This window comes from Taudactylus pleione, unplaced genomic scaffold (genome assembly GCF_031769625.1).
Source record: "Taudactylus pleione unplaced genomic scaffold, aTauple2 ptg000336l, whole genome shotgun sequence".
NCBI classification, from domain to species: domain Eukaryota; kingdom Metazoa; phylum Chordata; class Amphibia; order Anura; family Myobatrachidae; genus Taudactylus; species Taudactylus pleione.
In genome coordinates this window covers 3,836,762-3,854,200 of record NW_028284737.1, presented here as the reverse complement: position 1 = coordinate 3,854,200, position 17,439 = coordinate 3,836,762, and the positions used below count along the sequence as shown (strand labels likewise).

At 43.5% G+C, this 17,439-nt stretch overlaps 1 protein-coding gene across 1 annotated transcript in view; it reads left to right on the top strand.

The window, feature by feature from the left end:
- AP3B1 (adaptor related protein complex 3 subunit beta 1) overlaps positions 1–17,439 on the top strand; it is a 249,412-nt gene that overhangs the window by 199,966 nt on the left and 32,007 nt on the right. Inside the window, exons 23-24 of the mRNA XM_088443910.1 lie at positions 513–738; positions 11,082–11,166. Of these exons, the coding sequence (XP_088300036.1) occupies positions 513–738; positions 11,082–11,166 (311 nt within the window). The remainder of the gene's footprint in view (positions 1–512; positions 739–11,081; positions 11,167–17,439) is intronic.

The window sequence follows — 17,439 nt, the reverse complement described above, 5'->3', positions numbered from 1 at the left end:
TATAGGCTTGCGTGGTTGTATATATCTTTACATGCCGCAGTTTATCTTGTGCAGATCATATGATTGGGACCATTGATTATGGTCACGTGTCACCTATACATTTTACTGCATGATTACATGCCAACACTTTGCAAATCTGTACGGTATTCTCACAGATGGTGATAGCATCTGGCTGTGCTTGCTGGGGTAATTGATGTAGTGCAGGCACTAAAGCTTACCAGTATCGAGTGCTGGGGTAGGCAAACAGTGGTACTCCAGCTGCTGCGGACCTGCACATCCTAGCATGCTAAAACTATGGCAGGGCAAGCTGGGATTTGTAGTTCCACTGCAGCTGAAGTGCCACAAGTTGCCTACCCGTGATCTAGTGTATCATAACCAGTGTTATGGGTTATTTTCTCTGGCAGAAGCTGTAAAGGGAATGGGATCGTAAACAGCCATTAACATCAATGTGCACCTTGGTTAAGCTTTTATTTTTAATCCATGCTCATTTCTGCCTATTATGTGCTGTACAGGTGTGCGTGCCATCTTACGTCCCTACAAAGACGCATGAACTTCTCCATCGAATGAGCGGCAAAGGTCTGTCCGCACACTATTACTTCCCACGACTGCCATGCATTTTCGGAGTTCAAATGGTCTCCGTGCAGATTACGTTTCGTAATACCAGTGACAAAGACATAGAGAACATTCACATAGAAGAAAAGAGAACCGATTTGAAGATGCACGTGTTCAGTCCAATAGGTAAGCAAAGCGTTACTTGCAGTTCTGTCTGCTGCAGCCTGCAGTGCATTTGTTGGTGTTTGCTGAGGAACAGCCATAAACAGTAATGTGAACTTCAGTAATGCTCATTGAAGTTACTGAATATTGAATCTGTAGGGTATAGTGGAAAAGTATTTGTAATAGAAATCTGCTGAAGAGAGACATAAAAACAGATGTTGAAACCTTGAAAATTGTGAACGTCATGAAATTTGTGCCCCTGACATCTGATTGGTTCAATTTGTGCCCCTGACATCTGATTGGTTCAGCGTTTTTCAACCGATGTGCTGCGGCGGTCACCTCAGCGCACTTGTACTGTAGTGTGTTTTATTCCTGAAGAGGCCAGTGTAGTGTGTGGTTTCCTGTGGAGGCCAGTGTAGTGAGTTTTATTCCTGTGGAGGCCAGTGTAGTGAGTTTTATTCCTGTGGAGGCCAGTGTAGTGAGTTTTATTCCTGTGGAGGCCAGTGTAGTGAGTTTTATTCCTGTGGAGGCCAGTGTAGTGAGTTTTATTCCTGTGGAGGCCAGTGTAGTGAGTTTTATTTCTGTGGAGGCCAGTGTAGTGAGTTTTATTTCTGTGGAGGCCAGTGTAGTGAGTTTTATTTCTGTGGAGGCCAGTGTAGTGAGTTTTATTCCTGTGGAGGCCAGTCTAGTGAGTTTTATTCCTGTGGAGGCCAGTCTAGTGAGTTTTATTCCTGTGGAGGCCAGTCTAGTGAGTTTTATTCCTGTGGAGGCCAGTCTAGTGAGTTTTATTCCTGTGGAGGCCAGTCTAGTGAGTTTTATTCCTGTGGAGGCCAGTCTAGTGAGTTTTATTCCTGTGGAGGCCAGTCTAGTGAGTTTTATTTCTGTGGAGGCCAGTCTAGTGAGTTTTATTTCTGTGGAGGCCAGTCTAGTGAGTTTTATTCCTGTGGAGGCCAGTGTAGTGAGTTTTATTCCTGTGGAGGCCAGTGTAGTGAGTTTTATTCCTGTGGAGGCCAGTGTAGTGAGTTTTATTCCTGTGGAGGCCAGTGTAGTGAGTTTTATTCCTGTGGAGGCCAGTGTAGTGAGTTTTTTTTTTTTATGTGGGAGCTAATGTGTATGTGTTTTCATTGGTCACGCACGCCGTTTTGCCGGATGGAGTGCCTTGGCAATTTTAAAATCTTATGTAGTGTGCCTCGAGTTGAAAAAGGTTGAAAATCACTGGATTGGTTGATCTTTCTAATCCATCGAAAGCATGAAACCATTTTGAATTTAGACTAAGATGATTGCTGGGAAGTTCAATATTGTCCCAATGGACAAGCAATGTTCACCAGTTAGAAGGCCAGTGTCTAGTACTAATTTATATCTGCTTGGACTGTCATCGGGGTCAGGAGTGGTTACTTATATTAGTACCACTTTAGTCATTGTGGAAAAAAGGTGGACTTTCAGTTAGAAGTTTTATTCTAGATAGTGTGTGCCCCACTTTCCCAATAGTTTTTAGTCAGCTATAACTCTTTTTGGGAATGTGGTATTCATCATTTGTATGTGAAGGTACCAGTTATAGTGCCTAATGGTATTATTGGTAGAAACATTTCACTTACATTTCTTGAAAGATTGAGACGTCATTACCCGATAAATAACTACGCTTTCGTTCCTTTTGGTCACACATTGTATTATATTATTATGTATTATTATGTTACATTTCTTCAAATATTAATAAATGTCCCAGAGGCTTTGTGATACAGCTATGTACACATTATATTAGAGTGCTAATTAACCAAAGACAATACTGGGGAATGTTAGTGGGGTAATTCTCCCTGTTCAGCTTCTCGTTTTCTATATCCCTCTTCCTACAAGAAATATTCTGTCATCTGTGCCGAATCTCTAGCCGTGTACCCGCAGAAACATAAAGGGTGATATGAAGCCTGCTGTTCCATTAATGTCTTGTATGTTCATGCCAAATTAGACTTATCACTGTTGTATATTTCACTGTCCTTTTAATGGTCCATTACTATGTTAAGTAATTCACTGAGGCAGAGGAAGATACTCTTATTGCCTGATTCCTATACATCTTATGGTAAATTGATTTTAATGTGTGTCCCGTTTTTTGCATCACTGGGAGTATGAGCACACTACACCAAACATTGTCCTTCTAAATCCCAGCATGTATTTGTCAAGACATTGCCTAAATCTGAGCCTTGTACTATACCGGGTATTACTAATTATCTGTTTCTAATATAAATGTGTAAAAGGCATAGTCTTAACAGTATCACATTGTGGGAGTGTTGGTTTTCTTCTACACAATGAGATTATAATAGTGCTGTCTCTCTCATTCCTTACATCCTGCATCAATGTCCCTGTCAGCCATCACACTATAATACCCTTGTCAGACATACAGTACCACCCGGGAAATTTCCTGCTCAGATCCGGGAATTTCTCCTGTGCACAATTTGGTCGAAACCCCCCCCCCTTTCACACTACAGCTTCTACCCGGGTAGACCCTTTTCAGACATAAGCTGGGTTTTTCATTGTTTTACACAGTAAGTGGACGGTAAGGTGCAGAGGGACAGGTGGGGAAAGTGACAGAGGGACATGTCACTGAAAATGTCTGCCCCTGCTCCCTCTCTCTCTCTCCCCAGCCCCTCTACCATATGCAGCATGTGTGATATAGCAGAGCAGTCTCCCTGTACCTGTAGTTGCCCTGTACAGTTCCGTGCAGCAGCGAAAATATGGGGAGGCTGTAATCTCTCCCACCCTGTCTGTCCGGTGACAGCTGCCACAATTCCCCCGCTGGTTTTGAGGACAGGGGGGCCGCTGCTGTCACTGCTGCCGGCGGTGAGTATGGGAAGGGGGCGGTGCGGGTGCTGTTACCGGCGGTGAGTATGGGAAGGGGTGACGGCGGGCACTGTTACCGGCGGTGCTGCTACTTCCGGTAATTACAGGGATGGGGGGTGATTATATGGGCCGCTGGTGCCGCCTCCCCGGTGGCCCAGTCCGAGCCTGGGCCAATCAGAAGCTGCTAGGTGCAGCCTGGGAGTAAAATGCCAGGTTGCACCATTCACACTAGAGCAGGGTAGTCTTCCAGGGACTTAAGTCCCAGGAAATACCCTGGACAATTGGAGGGTCGGCGGTACCTTTCATACATACACGAGACCCGGGAATTTTGGCCGAGGCAGGCCAAAATCCTGGGAATCTCACTATGTCTGAAAGGGGTAATAGTCAATACCAGAATAGCAAACCACAGCCCATCCCCATTCACACACAGACTCCCCTCGCAGAACTCTGGAAGGGGCCGCTTTCCTTTCTCTGATTTAAAGTGAAAAAAAAAATGAAAATAGATTAATCTAACAAAAAAATACAAGTAACATTTAATTTGCTAATTAATACCCTCTACTGTGAAATATAAGGTTAATAGAAGTCACTTTGGTTCGTTGGCTTTCAGAAAATTCCAAGCAATGGTCACAGCGCTCTTAATACCCTCATATGTTATAATAGGGGGCAGTATGCCATATATCCTGCTCTTTATTGTTATGGATTTATGCGCATTATAGTTAGTTTTTATCATATGAACAGTTCCCTTTTATACTCATTTTTAGTTTTAAATTTGAATGATTTTTTCCATATTCCTCAGAATATAATATGATTATATGATTAACTTATTCTTACAGCAAACCCTTTGCCAGGGCCCATTGCATCATGTAAGAAGCCGCTTAGTAAGCTGCCCCCCAAAATAACCTGAATTATTGAGCTGACCTCAATTTCCCAAGCCACCAGAAATCCTCTTCAGTACCCTTCTGTGCAGTCTTCCCACCAATACAAAGCCTGCTCAGCTTTTGAACTGTATCTGTGCAGATGCTTTAGGGTATCCCTATGCAGGATTGGGACCTGAGATAGGAATGTGCTACCTGCCATCGCCCAACCCCATTGTTTAATTACATCTACTTGTTTTCTGATAGATTTCTGCCCTTTGGTGCATCAATTATACCTTCAAAGCTCATGATAGTAAGGGAACACCATAACTGTCTTTATTGGGTGTGGTGTGATATGTCGTCAGCATTGTAACCATGTCAACATTATGACTGACATTCGTCATGGAGACACTGATGAAACATGGACATGTTGAAATATTATCCCTTGTGGTGACTTACCTGCTCCTGACAACTCCAGCTGCGTCTTTCATATGCCTGTCACTGCTGGCAGAGTCATATGATAGAAAGGAGTTCCATTGAGCATACCTCCCCTAACCCACCTTCTAGTGACTAACCCTAATAACCCCTCCTTCCCCGCAGCCTAACTCTAAATACCCCCCCACCCAGCCTCCCGCCGCCAAACCTTTTCCTAGTGCCTGACACTCAATTTAATGCCCAACCCAGCAACCTAACCTTAAGCTTCCCCTAGTTCCTAACACTAATGGCGGCAATCTGACAATGTCAACATTTCACATAACATGTTTCCTGTAGACATTTTAATATTGTAATAACTGTCGACATTCTTCAAATCAACCTAATAACTACACTCCGTCTTTATTCCATGTGTCATATTTTTTTCTTTTATATTGCAGCAATATATGTGCACATATAACATATACAGCCATGGCCAAAAGTTTTGAGAATGACACAAGTTTTGGTTTTCACAAAGTTTGCTGCTTCAGTGTTTTTAGACCTTTTTGTCAGATGTTACTGTGGTATACTGAAGTAAAATTACAAGCATTTCATTAGTGTCAAAGGATTTTACTGACACATTAAGTTTATGCAGAGTCAATATTTGCAGTGTTGACCCTTCTTTTTCAAGACCTCTGCAATTCCCCCTGACATGCTGTCAATCAACTTCTGGGCCACATACTGACTGATGGCCGCCCATTCTCGCCTAATCAATGCTTGGAGTTTGTCAGAATTTGTGGGTTTTTGTTTGTCCACCCGCCTCTTGAGGATTGATCACAAGTTCTCAATGGGATTAAGGTCTGGGGAGTTTCCTGGCCATGGACTCAAAATTTCAATGTTTTGTTCTCCAAGCCACTTTAGTTATCACTTTTGCCTTATGACGAGGTGCTCCATCATGCTGAAAAAGGCATTGTTCATCACCAAACTGTTCTTGGATGGTTGGGAGAAGTTGCTCTTGGAGGATGTTTTTGTACCATTCTTTATGCAAACCAATACTTGTGTAATTCTCAAAACTTTTGGCCATGGCTGTATAATATATAAAAAAAATCCTCATTTGCCCTTGATTAGAATTTCTTTTCCAGCTACACTTATATGTGATATATTTGGACATAGAGTCAGGGGCATAACTCTGCCTCCGCTGTATTTAGGCCGGAATACCCCGATTCACCCTACACCTGTCAGAGGAAGCAAAGTGTTGCACGCTAGCATCTTTATCCAATAACTTTTGTTCTCACCTGTAAAAAGTAGTTATAATTATACAGAAAACATAACACAAAAAAACCAATACTTTTTGTTGTGACTCCCACCTCTGTCTCCATGTATAAATTACTTTTTGTGTCTCTGTACTGTACAGCTGTAGAAGCGGTTGATACTTTATTACAATCCAGTTAATCTCTTGTTAGACACGTAGCATTCTATTGCCTTATGTTAATGGTTGAGTCACCTTCATAGACCAGTGGCTGTATCCTACTGTAGGTACAGGAAAGTGGTTTCTTTCCTGAATAATTACTGCTGCCTTAATTACTTTTATTCTGTTTGTACAGTACTTAACACCAAGATAATACAATCTAATTATGTATTGGAATTTTTTTAATGTAATAAAATTTTAAGTGTCCAGGTTTTGCCTGCCATAAGGCACTTCTAAATCCCACTACCCATGATTTGTACATAGTTCTTGAAGAGATCATGATTTTTTTTTTTTGGGACATTTAGACATGTTTATCTAATTAGATACAGATCGTAGCATGTATTGGCCCAAAAAGGCCACTGATCCTAACGTCATTTCATGGGGCTGCATCATGTACCGGTCAGGACAGGTAGTAACTGCGCTTAGCCAATAGCTTCATCTGACCATTTATGGGATCGTTGTTTGACTATGCTAATAGTAGCCGGTCAGGTCCAGGTATGCAGCCCAACCATCATGATTGGAGCTTTCAGATTTGGCCATTCACTTTGTGTGTATTTACTTTTGCTGGCCAGACGGATTGTCCTGTCTTTGGGCACCTTAACACACAGTCACCTTTGCTGATATTGTATTTGAGAAGTGTACCGCTATTCATTTTCTATACATACTTTCCTTTCAGTTATTGGTTCGCTTCATTTTGTGGATAAAACTGTATATTGATGGGGTATTTCATATAAGCAGTTAACTATATTTCAGCAGGTGATCTGTTATGGTAATTATTATCAGACAGCGCTGTGCTATTAGATAATCTGGTATGCAGTCGGGAAGCCGGCGGACCTAATCCCGACAGCCGGCTTCCCGACTGCTTTATCCCGGCGAGGGTTAAATGACCGGCGTCTACATCTAGATGTCAAGCTTCCAAGTCGGACGACAAATCCTCTGCCTGTGACTCTACCTGGGGGATCCCAGGGTGGGAGGCCGACTTCTTAATTTTGCTGACTACTGGCATCAGACAACAGACGCCATGGTCCGAGAAGTGGTCTCTCAGGGATATGCCTTCCGGAGGCATCCTCCCCAGAAGTTTTTTTTAGTACAACTCCCCCATCAGATTCTATCAAGAAGTTGGACCTCCAGGAGGCCATTTACTCCCTGCTGCGGGCAGGGGTGATAATCCCGGTTCCTGTGGTTCAACAAGGAAAGGGTTTCCAATCTGTTTTTGGTTCAGAAACCAAATTGGTCTCATCGCCCTATTCTAAATATGAAAACCCTCAACAAGTTATGGAGACTCTTCGGTCAATTATTTTGGCGATGGTATCTGGGGATTTTATGACTTCCCTGGACATTCAGGATGCGTATCTGCATGTGCCTATTGCGCCATCCCACGAACAATTTCTACGGTTTGCTGTCCTGCAACAACATTACCAATTTCAGGCACTGCCCTTTGGTCTATCAATGTCTTCACCAAAATAATGACGGTTATGATGGACTACCTCAGGCATCAGGGAGTCAGAATACTGCCATACTTGGACGACCTTCTGGTATTGGCACAGTATCCAGCGGTTTTACAAAACCATCTCCAACTGACCATTGCCTGCCTACAGACGCATGGCTGGATCATCAGTTGGAGAAATCCTCTTTCTCCAATACAGCGCATGGTACATCTGGGGGCATTTCTGGATTCTTAGACACACAGGGTGTTTCTGCCAGGGGACAAGATTTCAGCCCTATTATTATGAGTGCGCAAATTGCTTAGAAAGTAAAGGGTATCTATTCTATCAGCGATTCAGGTCCTGGGGTCAATGGTATCCACCTTCGACATGGTGGAATATGCTCTGTTCCACTCCAGGCCTCTGCAACAATTGATTCTCTCCCGGTGGAACGGGCAGTATCATCTAATACGGTCCCAGAGGATCCTTCTCACTCGGCGCTTTCTCTCATGGTAGCTACAAAAGGCTCATCTGGACAAGGATCGCCTATTCTGGATTCCAAACTGGGTGCTCCTCACCACGGATGCCAGTCTTCGAGGATGGGCGGGCAGTGACAGGTCATCATACCTTTCAGGGAAGATGGACAAATCAGAAAAGTCACCTGCCCATAAACATCCGGAGCTTCGTGCAGTGTACAAAGCTCTCATCCTGGCACAGGACCTACTCCAAGGCAGGCCGCTCCAGATCCAGTCCGACAACACGACCACAGTAGCCCATCTCAATCAGCAGGGAGGCACGCAAAGTCAGGCAGCCATGAGGGAAGTGACAAACATTCTGATCTGGGAAGAACGTCCTCTTCCGGTTATCTTGGCAATATTCATCACAGGAGTCCTGAACTGGGAAGCAGACTTCCAAAGTAGTCAGAACATGCACGCCGGAGAGTGGGCTCTCCACCTTGCGGTTTTTCAAGTCCTGGTGAACAAATGGAGCCTACCAGATGTAGACCTCATGGCCTCAAGTCACAACCACAAGGTCCCCAAGTACGGGTCCAGGACCAGAGATCCCTCAACCGCCTTCGTGGACGCGCTGACAGTAAGGTGAGACTTCAAGCTGGCGTACCTCTTTTCTCAGATTTCCCTCCTCCCAAGGGTCCTCAGGAAATTCAAGCAGGAAGGCGGCACAGTAATACTTGTAGCTCCTGCTTGGCCCAGGCACCATTGGTTCACCGACATATGGAATCTATCCATAGACACTCTGTTTCCTCTTCCTCTATGACTGGATCTGTTAGCGCAGGGTCTCTGCCTGCATCCGGACTTACCTAGTCTGGCTTTGACGGCGTGGCTCTTGAGTCTTCCATCTTAAGAGCCAAAGGGTTCTACAGCTCTGTGATTCAGACAGACAGACTTAGGGGAAAACAAACCTTCTTCTGCTTGCATCTATTGCAGAGTATTGGCACTCTTTTATTCAATGGTGTTCCCACAGAAAGTATGACCCTAAGGTTTTTACGGTTTCCCGGGTACTCTTTTTTTTTTTTTTCTCCAGGCTGGGTTAGACCTTTTTCTCCGCCTAGCCACCCTGAGAGTACAGGTTTCTGCACTGTCAGTTTGGTTCCAGAGAAGGATCGCTTCTCTGCTGGATGTTGGAATTTTTGTTTTCAGGGTGTTCTCCGAGTTCAGCCACCCTTTGTGGCACCATGTGATTTGTCTTTGGTTCTCAAGGCGATACAGGCTCCCCCATTTGAACCTCTGGACTCAGTAGATTTGAAGTGGTTGATAGCGAGGAGAAAGTGTCTTCACTATCTCCTTTGCACGCAGAATCTCAGATTTGGCAGGGCTCTCTTGTCTCTCCCCCTTTTTGATTTTTCACCAGGATAGAGCTGTCCTTCATACACGGGAGGGTTACCTTCCTAAGGTAGAGTCCCGTTTTCATGTGAATGAAGAGATTGTGGTTCCAGTTTTCCAGTCTTCAGACCCTTTTGTAAGTGACGCCTCCATGGATGTGGTTGGTGCTCTCCGTATCTATGTGGATCGTACAAACCCTTTTAGAAAATCAAAAGCGAACAAACAAACTCTGGCTTGATGGTTACGTATGACTATCTCTCAGGCTTACATGCAGGCTGATCTCCCTGTTCCAAACATGGCGAAAGCACATTCTACCCAGTCTGTGGGACCATCGTGGATGTTTGGTCGTGGTGCCCCTGCTGAACAATTATGCAAGGCAGCCGCGTGGTCTTCTGTCCACACCTTTCTTAGGTTCTATGCCTTTGACACTATTGCCTCTCAGGATGCTTCCTTTGGGCGGCGGGTTCTCCTCTCTGCTCTGGACTGTCCCCACTCTTAGGGGACTGCTATAGAACATCCCCATGGTATCCCTGTGGACCCCCTATGGACGCTGAAGAAGAAAATAAGAGTTATGGTAGACTTACCTTTTGTTAAGGCTTTTTCTTCGAGGTCCACAGGGCACCCACCCTGGCTGCATTATGTAATTTTTCTTTTGGTTACATATTCCCTCATCTTGTGTGAGAGTGTTTCTGTTGTACATTGTCCTTCCTTCTCCTCTTTCCTTCTCCTGCCTTGGGCTTGTTTACAAAACCGAATTCCTGTGGCCAGGGGTGGGGTATATGTGGAGGTGGACCTGAGGCATCCTGGGAGCTGAAAGCTTAACTGTTTGGTGCCTGGATCACCAACCACCTTCCCTATGATATCCCTGTGGACCATAACTCTTATTTCAGGTTATTCAGAATCTTTATTATAACCCTACATATGTTACTAATGACAAATGGCTTATGGTTGGAATTCAAGTCAGGACTGCCCCTTGGAACCCTAATTTTTGCTCTTTGCATTAAGCCACTCTGTGCTACAATCGTATTATAACCAGGACATCATGTGTGTATTTATTGGGCATTCCTCACACAAAATAAAATACTGTAGGTATGAAACTTTAAAACAGAATTATGGGATATGTATGTGGGGTAATTCTGTTGGAAACGGCCTGACCCACAGACACATGGTCAGATTATAGAGTACACCTGATTTTTGCTTTTAAAATTAACTTCAGCACGTATATATCGTTTATATGCCAGCATTGTGTTTGGTCTCCAAAGTGCAAAATTTGTATCTATTTAGAGAAGAAAGAAATCCTATAGTAACAGAAATCCAATTTAGCATAGCAAACACGGTCTTGCAGCTACTTCCTCAATGGACGCTCCTATTTATACTTGTTTTTCTGACAGAGAAGCATGGTCTCTCGTGTAGCCGGCCTCCCCAGCCGGTAATGTGATAAGCCAAGCATTTTTATTGCATGTGCATGCTGACTGGTATTTGTTATTTGATTTTCTTTTACCTTTGTAAATTTATGTGGGGAAAACATTTTATTTTGCAGATTCTCTGGAGCCAGAGGGATCCATTACGGTCTCAATGGGTATTGACTTCTGTGATTCCACTCAGACTGCCAGCTTTCAGTTGTGGTAAGTCGCATTACTATAAATAGACTTGTTGTGTCCGCTGTTCTCTTCTGGCTTCTAATGAAAGAAAAAGAACAACCAGCTATTTTATAAATGTATTTTATTGTTCAGATATTAGACACCTCTCCGCTCCATCATTGTCTGCACAAATTATATATATATATGTATGTATATATATATATATATATATATACTTCAACACCGCCAGCACTTGGAAAGAATGAGACATACACAGGTATGTAAACCAACATGTCAGTGCTCTATTTCAAGTACTTGCACCCTGACGAAAATGCCAAAATAGAGCATTGAACCGTTGGTTTACATGCCTGTGTATGTCTCATTCTTTCCTACTGCCACCGGTGTTGAAGTCTATATATTACACGATTTCCGTGCACTTCTTGGAGGGCACCGTATAGTAACTATTACCGTTTCTTTGACCGCTAAAAACATAGATCTGTGATGACTTGTAGAGTAACAGACATTGCTCACTTCCATAAGTCTATGGTGTCAGCGTAGGTAATAACTAATAATCATTAAGTTCACAGCTTCCTAGAATTTTTATAGCATGGTCCAACGTAAATGTTTGAGGGTAAGTCCTATTATCTGATAGTTTCTCCGTAAAGCTGGGATCATATAACATGGCCAGTAAGCTGCCGCTTGATCAGTTGTACAGTTTGATTCTTTACTCCTCTAGCAAGCGATACTGGTATATACACGTCTTGTTTCTGTTATATAATACACTATGGGGGCAATTCAGTACCAGCTGATGCGATACCAAACATCTCCGAAGTGTTCGACTTGGCTCCTACTTTGCCTAATATATGGTAGGCTGAACATCGTTCCTTTTTCTGCGCATCTCTATGGGATGCGAGGAAAAATAGCAATGCGTGCCGTTCCAACATATCGCGACCACCGCCAAGATCTCCCCCTTTAGATGAGTGTTGGGCAACAGGGAGCCTCTGAGCCTTCATCTGCTGCCCCCAGCGCCTTCCGGCTTTAGGGGGTCTATGTACTAAGCCTTGGAGAGAGAGAAAGTAGATGGAGATAAAGTACCAACCAATCAGCTCCTAACTGTCATTCAGACCTGCTTGCTAGCAAGCGATCGCTGGTTGCTGGCGATGTTTGCAAATGTGCGCATACTTATAGTTCGCAGTGCACGTGCGCAAACTAGTTCGAGCGATCGGGATACGCTCGCTTGCCCTGCAAATACAGCCCAGAGGAATGAGTGACAGCAGAGGCCGTTTGTGGGTGCTAATAGGGCAGGGCAGTAGTAACGGAGGAGTGGAGTTGCAGACGCAGGCGTGCCGAAGTTTTTAAACGCCGTTTCAGAGGCGTGCATAATTAACAGCCAGCGTCCTAGGAAACGTCACTTGCTAGAAATATACACTGGAGTGCTTGCGGCAGGGTATAGTCAGCCTCAAGCGCTACGATCGCAGCCGATGGTGCTCGAAGTACCAGTGGTTTCATGCACTTCCTGGAGATGACGTACGCAAGTGGACGTCTTTAGACAGGCTGGTGGGCGTCTACAAACAAAAAGTGATCGCTCGCCAAAACAAAGTGGGAGTGCTTATGACTTGACCTGCGAGCGGCTGCCTTGACGTCACTTAGCCGAATTTCCATACGCTCGGAGCGAGCGATGGCATCTAGCAAGCGAGTCTGAATGAGCTCCAGAGTGTCTTAGTGTCTGATTTGGTTGTTATAGCTTGTAACACTTGCGTACAATTCCTGCTTATGTTACTACAGATAAATGTCCATTTCTTTAAATAATTGTATTGTATCAACGGATTAAAAGCAATGAGGGTTAGAGAGCCACCTAATACAGCACATGCAGTGTATCTAGACTTTTATACCGTATTAGTAAGGTGTATGTGATTTTGTGTTTTTGAGCTCAGTGCCAGACTTAATGGTACCAGGAAAAAGGATCCTTTGCAATGACTCTATAGTTTTGTTGATTTAGAGGACAGTGGCAGGTACCGTATTTTTACGTTAAACTGGAAGCCTGCTGAATCAGCCTGCTTTCTTTCCTATGCATTGAATGAGACTGATGTTAGGCAGCAAAGGGAAGGAAAATATAATAAAATAAATGAATTAAAATTAATTTCTACATCAAACACAAAGCCTGACATTAGGGATAAACAATTGAATCATAGAATAATTCATGGTGATGAGAACACTTTATAGGCATTATAACACCCGATCTCCGGCTCTCATAAGTATATACATCTTGGATGTAATCATCGATGGGAGCTAGAAAGCTGTGACTCACCCACTCTACATTACATCATATTTTGCAAGTTAAACTATGCATAACATTGATTTCTACTTCACCTCTCGCAGACATATAGATTGCACCTGCCTAATATCAGCATAAGGGAAAAGCATCCTTTAACCCATTCGCACCTGCTCAGTGCCTGATTACATCTGACAGACCTGGGCTATAAAACTTTGATGCTGTGTGCTGCACACCTGTAGCTGTACTGTTAGTGACTGAGACTCCAGGTAGACTGTTAACCCCAGGAGCAGTCGTTCATTGTAACTTTTTCCACTTATATGGTCAGGCCAAGTGCAACATGTACCATTGTTTTTTTTTCCCCCTGAATTCAAATAACTGAGTGGATTGCAGCTGATCTAATTGTTGGCTGAATCATTTTGCACAGAGCATAGTCCTAACTGGCACAACGTGAGCTGTTTGTCATTTTATATCCTTTCATTGTGCATATTAGGGCAAGTGTTGTTCTGTGATGAGTTGTGTTCTGCAGATGAAGGGTAATAGATGGTGGCTGTTTTGTCCTTCAGTTTTTCTTACTGAAAGTCAGTGTGTAGCAAAAACTTCCCCCTTACAATCACAACTGTTTAAAACATATTTCCATTCTGAAAAGAGCCTGAAACTTTTGCAATTTATACAAGAAAACTCTTTAAGGTGCAGTGAGGTGTTAAAAGTTCCTGGTCCTCCTAAAGCTGGACACACACCTGTACAATCCTCGGCTCGATTATCCGGTAACTCTCCAGCAAAGATCGGGAGGTTGCATCTCATGTGCCAACCTCCCGATCCCACAGAAGCCCGTATTTCTAACACAGTGTGCTCACAGGGGGTAAAGCTTGGGGACACAGTACTCGGCTGATAGCATATACTGATCAGCTGAGTGATCTCAAAGGTGCGTACCCAGCTTTAGTCTGTAGCTCAACCTCTTTCATCCTGAGCCTAGTGTCCCGTTGTCCCCCCCAACATACTTGCAATAAAACCACACAAACAAAAATCTATTGCCCACCTGCTTCACAACAACTTGTTTCCTACATTTCCATACCAGAATTTGCTTACAGTTACCCACTTAGATTTATATACATGCTTAGAAACATTTTATTCCATCCAAGGGGGTTGTGACTGCCCAGCTCCCTCTTTTCCTTCATACTCTCAACAGGTCTGGTATATGTGTTCAACATTCATAATGTTGACTTTGACCATATCGACATTCAGCATGTTGGCACTGATATGTTGACATCGTTAGAATGTTGACATGCTGGTGTTGTACTGATTCTGATCCTAATCTTAACGGGAACCCTGGCCCGATGCACATTCCTGTACTATTCTCTACCCTCATCCACGTCCTTGACCCTTTTCTTTCCCATGTGTTACATTGCCTAAATTGATGTGTGCAGTGAAGCTACGACAAGGATGTGACGTCCCACAGCCAAATAGCAATGGAGCTATCCACCCCAGAGTAGGATAATCACCTGCAGGTGGGCAGTCTGTCTTGTGGCTCCTGGGTTGTGAACCGCTGCTTTGCAGTTTAGTAAGCCTGCCATATACTCATGGAAAAATAAATGTATATTACTCAGCTTGTCCAAAACCTGTTGCCTCCCATACTCTCTAACTCCCACACTCGGGGTTGTGTATTCATGTGTGGCCACCACCGTTGGGGGGGGTTAAAAAAAAGAAAGAAAAAAAAAAAAAAAGGTTTCAAAACTAGAAAGTGTGTTTCTACAGCATAAAACTGCGTTAGTACATAACCTCTCTATAAACTGCATTGCCAGACCAGGCCTCTCCATAAACTGCATTGCCAGGCCAGGTTTTAGTTTGGGGTGGATTTGTTACATCACCAGTAAGTTTTATCTTTTTGTTTATCTCTTTAGGTAGCATTTTGAAACATTTTTGACTTATTTAAGTTTACTATAAAGGGCAGAGTAGACATAAGATGTATTCGGTTAGCTCTCATGTATAGAGATACAGCATTTGATGTTTTTATTTTACATTTGCTGATTGATAGGGCTATAAATACAAGGATTTATTTTTATACTTTTTCCCCTTTTATATGTTATGCACCTGCTGGTACAAGCTCTAAACAGTTATTTTATTAATGGGACAATTTGACTTTTCCTGTGTTGAGTAAAGGATGCTTGCTATGATAAATATAAGCACTGTACCAAAGCACATTGATTTATGCAGATCATCACCTTTATGTTTAGGGAGGTCTATTGTATTAGTTATAGAAAAACTGATTACTTATGCTAGCATCACACAGTAATTATTTATTATTTTCCTATTAGACTAACAAGGTTGATCAATATTACTGAGCAGCCGACAATAACCTACAACACTATAAATAGATTTCCTTCAAACATCAGCCGTCTGTAAGTTTTAGTGATTTGGGGCAATGTTATCTCAATGACAAAGATGAAACCGAACCATAATGAATTTCGATACTTTGTACGGTTGCTTGCTGTCTATATTATCACATTCATGTCCTAAATTGTGTCAAGCATCAAAAACTAGATGGCATATATTCATCTGCCTTCCACCTTGCGTAACCCAATCCAAATTCTACTACCTATTGTCCTGTTTCCTCTGTGCTTCTAGCCTGTATATCAGTTGTCATATATTATTATACTTTATTTGTATGGTGCCACAAGTGTTCTGCAGCGCCTTACACAGTACAGAAACAAAAAAACAGTGACTTACAGTACAATACAATGCAGGACAAGGACATGGTTTATACACATTGCTGCATTAGTGATTATACGGTCAAAATAAGCAGCAGGGAGTCAGAGATAGTGTCAGGTGCCCTGGTGGGGAGTAAGGAGTAAATAAAGTTTAAGTAAGGAAAGGCACATTAGGCAAGAGGGCCCTGCTCATGAGAGCTTACATTCTAAATCATACATTGTCAGTTGACAATGTATTCAGCAGCAAACTAACAATGACCCTCTCATCCATCTGTAGTCTACGGCCACCAACAACCTGGTTTCTCTCTGAAGGCGGCAGTATTGCAATAGTCACCAAGTGCCTCATTGTCACCATAGGGCTACCAACTGATAAATGAGGACCGCACTATCAATACTTATGGTACCGAACTTTATTTTGGTCCATGCATTGGTTAAAATCAGTACGGGTTGAGTCTCCCATATCCGAAATGCTCGGGACCACAAGCATTTCGGATTTTGCATTATTCTGGTTTCCGGAATACCTGGGGGGCTGGGCCCGGCGGGTGTCACGGGAGGCCCCGGCGTGTGCTGCGGGTGAGTCCGGAATGTGTTGCAGTGGTCCGGCGGGTGATACAGGGGTCCGGCGGGGTTTTTGCGGTGGTCCGGCAGGTGCTACAGGGATCCGGCGGGTGTCGTGAGGGGTCCGGCGACTGAGGCGGAAGGGTCCGGCGGGTGCTGCTGCTGTCACGAGGGGTCCGGCGGGTGCTGCAGCTGTAACGAGGGGTCCGGCAGCTGCCGCTGGGGGTCCGGCGGGTGATGCGGGGGGTGGCCTGGCGGGTGGACCACGCCCACGCCGCTAGTCATTGGCCGCTGATACTAGTGACGTCATGACGTCACATATGCACCTAAATATTCCGGTTTTTGGAATATTTCGGTTTTTGGAATAACTGATATGGGAGACTCAACCTGTATTGTAGATACTGATCATGTAGTCCTATTAGTGATGATTTGTTTAATCTTATTAGGTCTGTTCACATTGCCACTGGCGACTTGCTCTTATTTCCATATAACAATTGGTGCTTATTTTTAATTTGGCAATTATTTTTGATCGTAAGATAGAAAATAAGTTGCTAGAAGTCCAAAAACCAAGCCATGAATTCTCATCGTTCTCATACATATATGATGTAAAATTTGTTACAACTAACATGAAGATAGGATTCTGTGGTTCCCAATTTGCTTGAGTTATCCATACACTTTTCATTTGCTGTGTTTCTACCAATATAACCTATTGTACATTAATGTGCGAATTAGGGCATCCTGCTATCTAGAATACAAGTTATAAAACTTGCTTAAATGTGA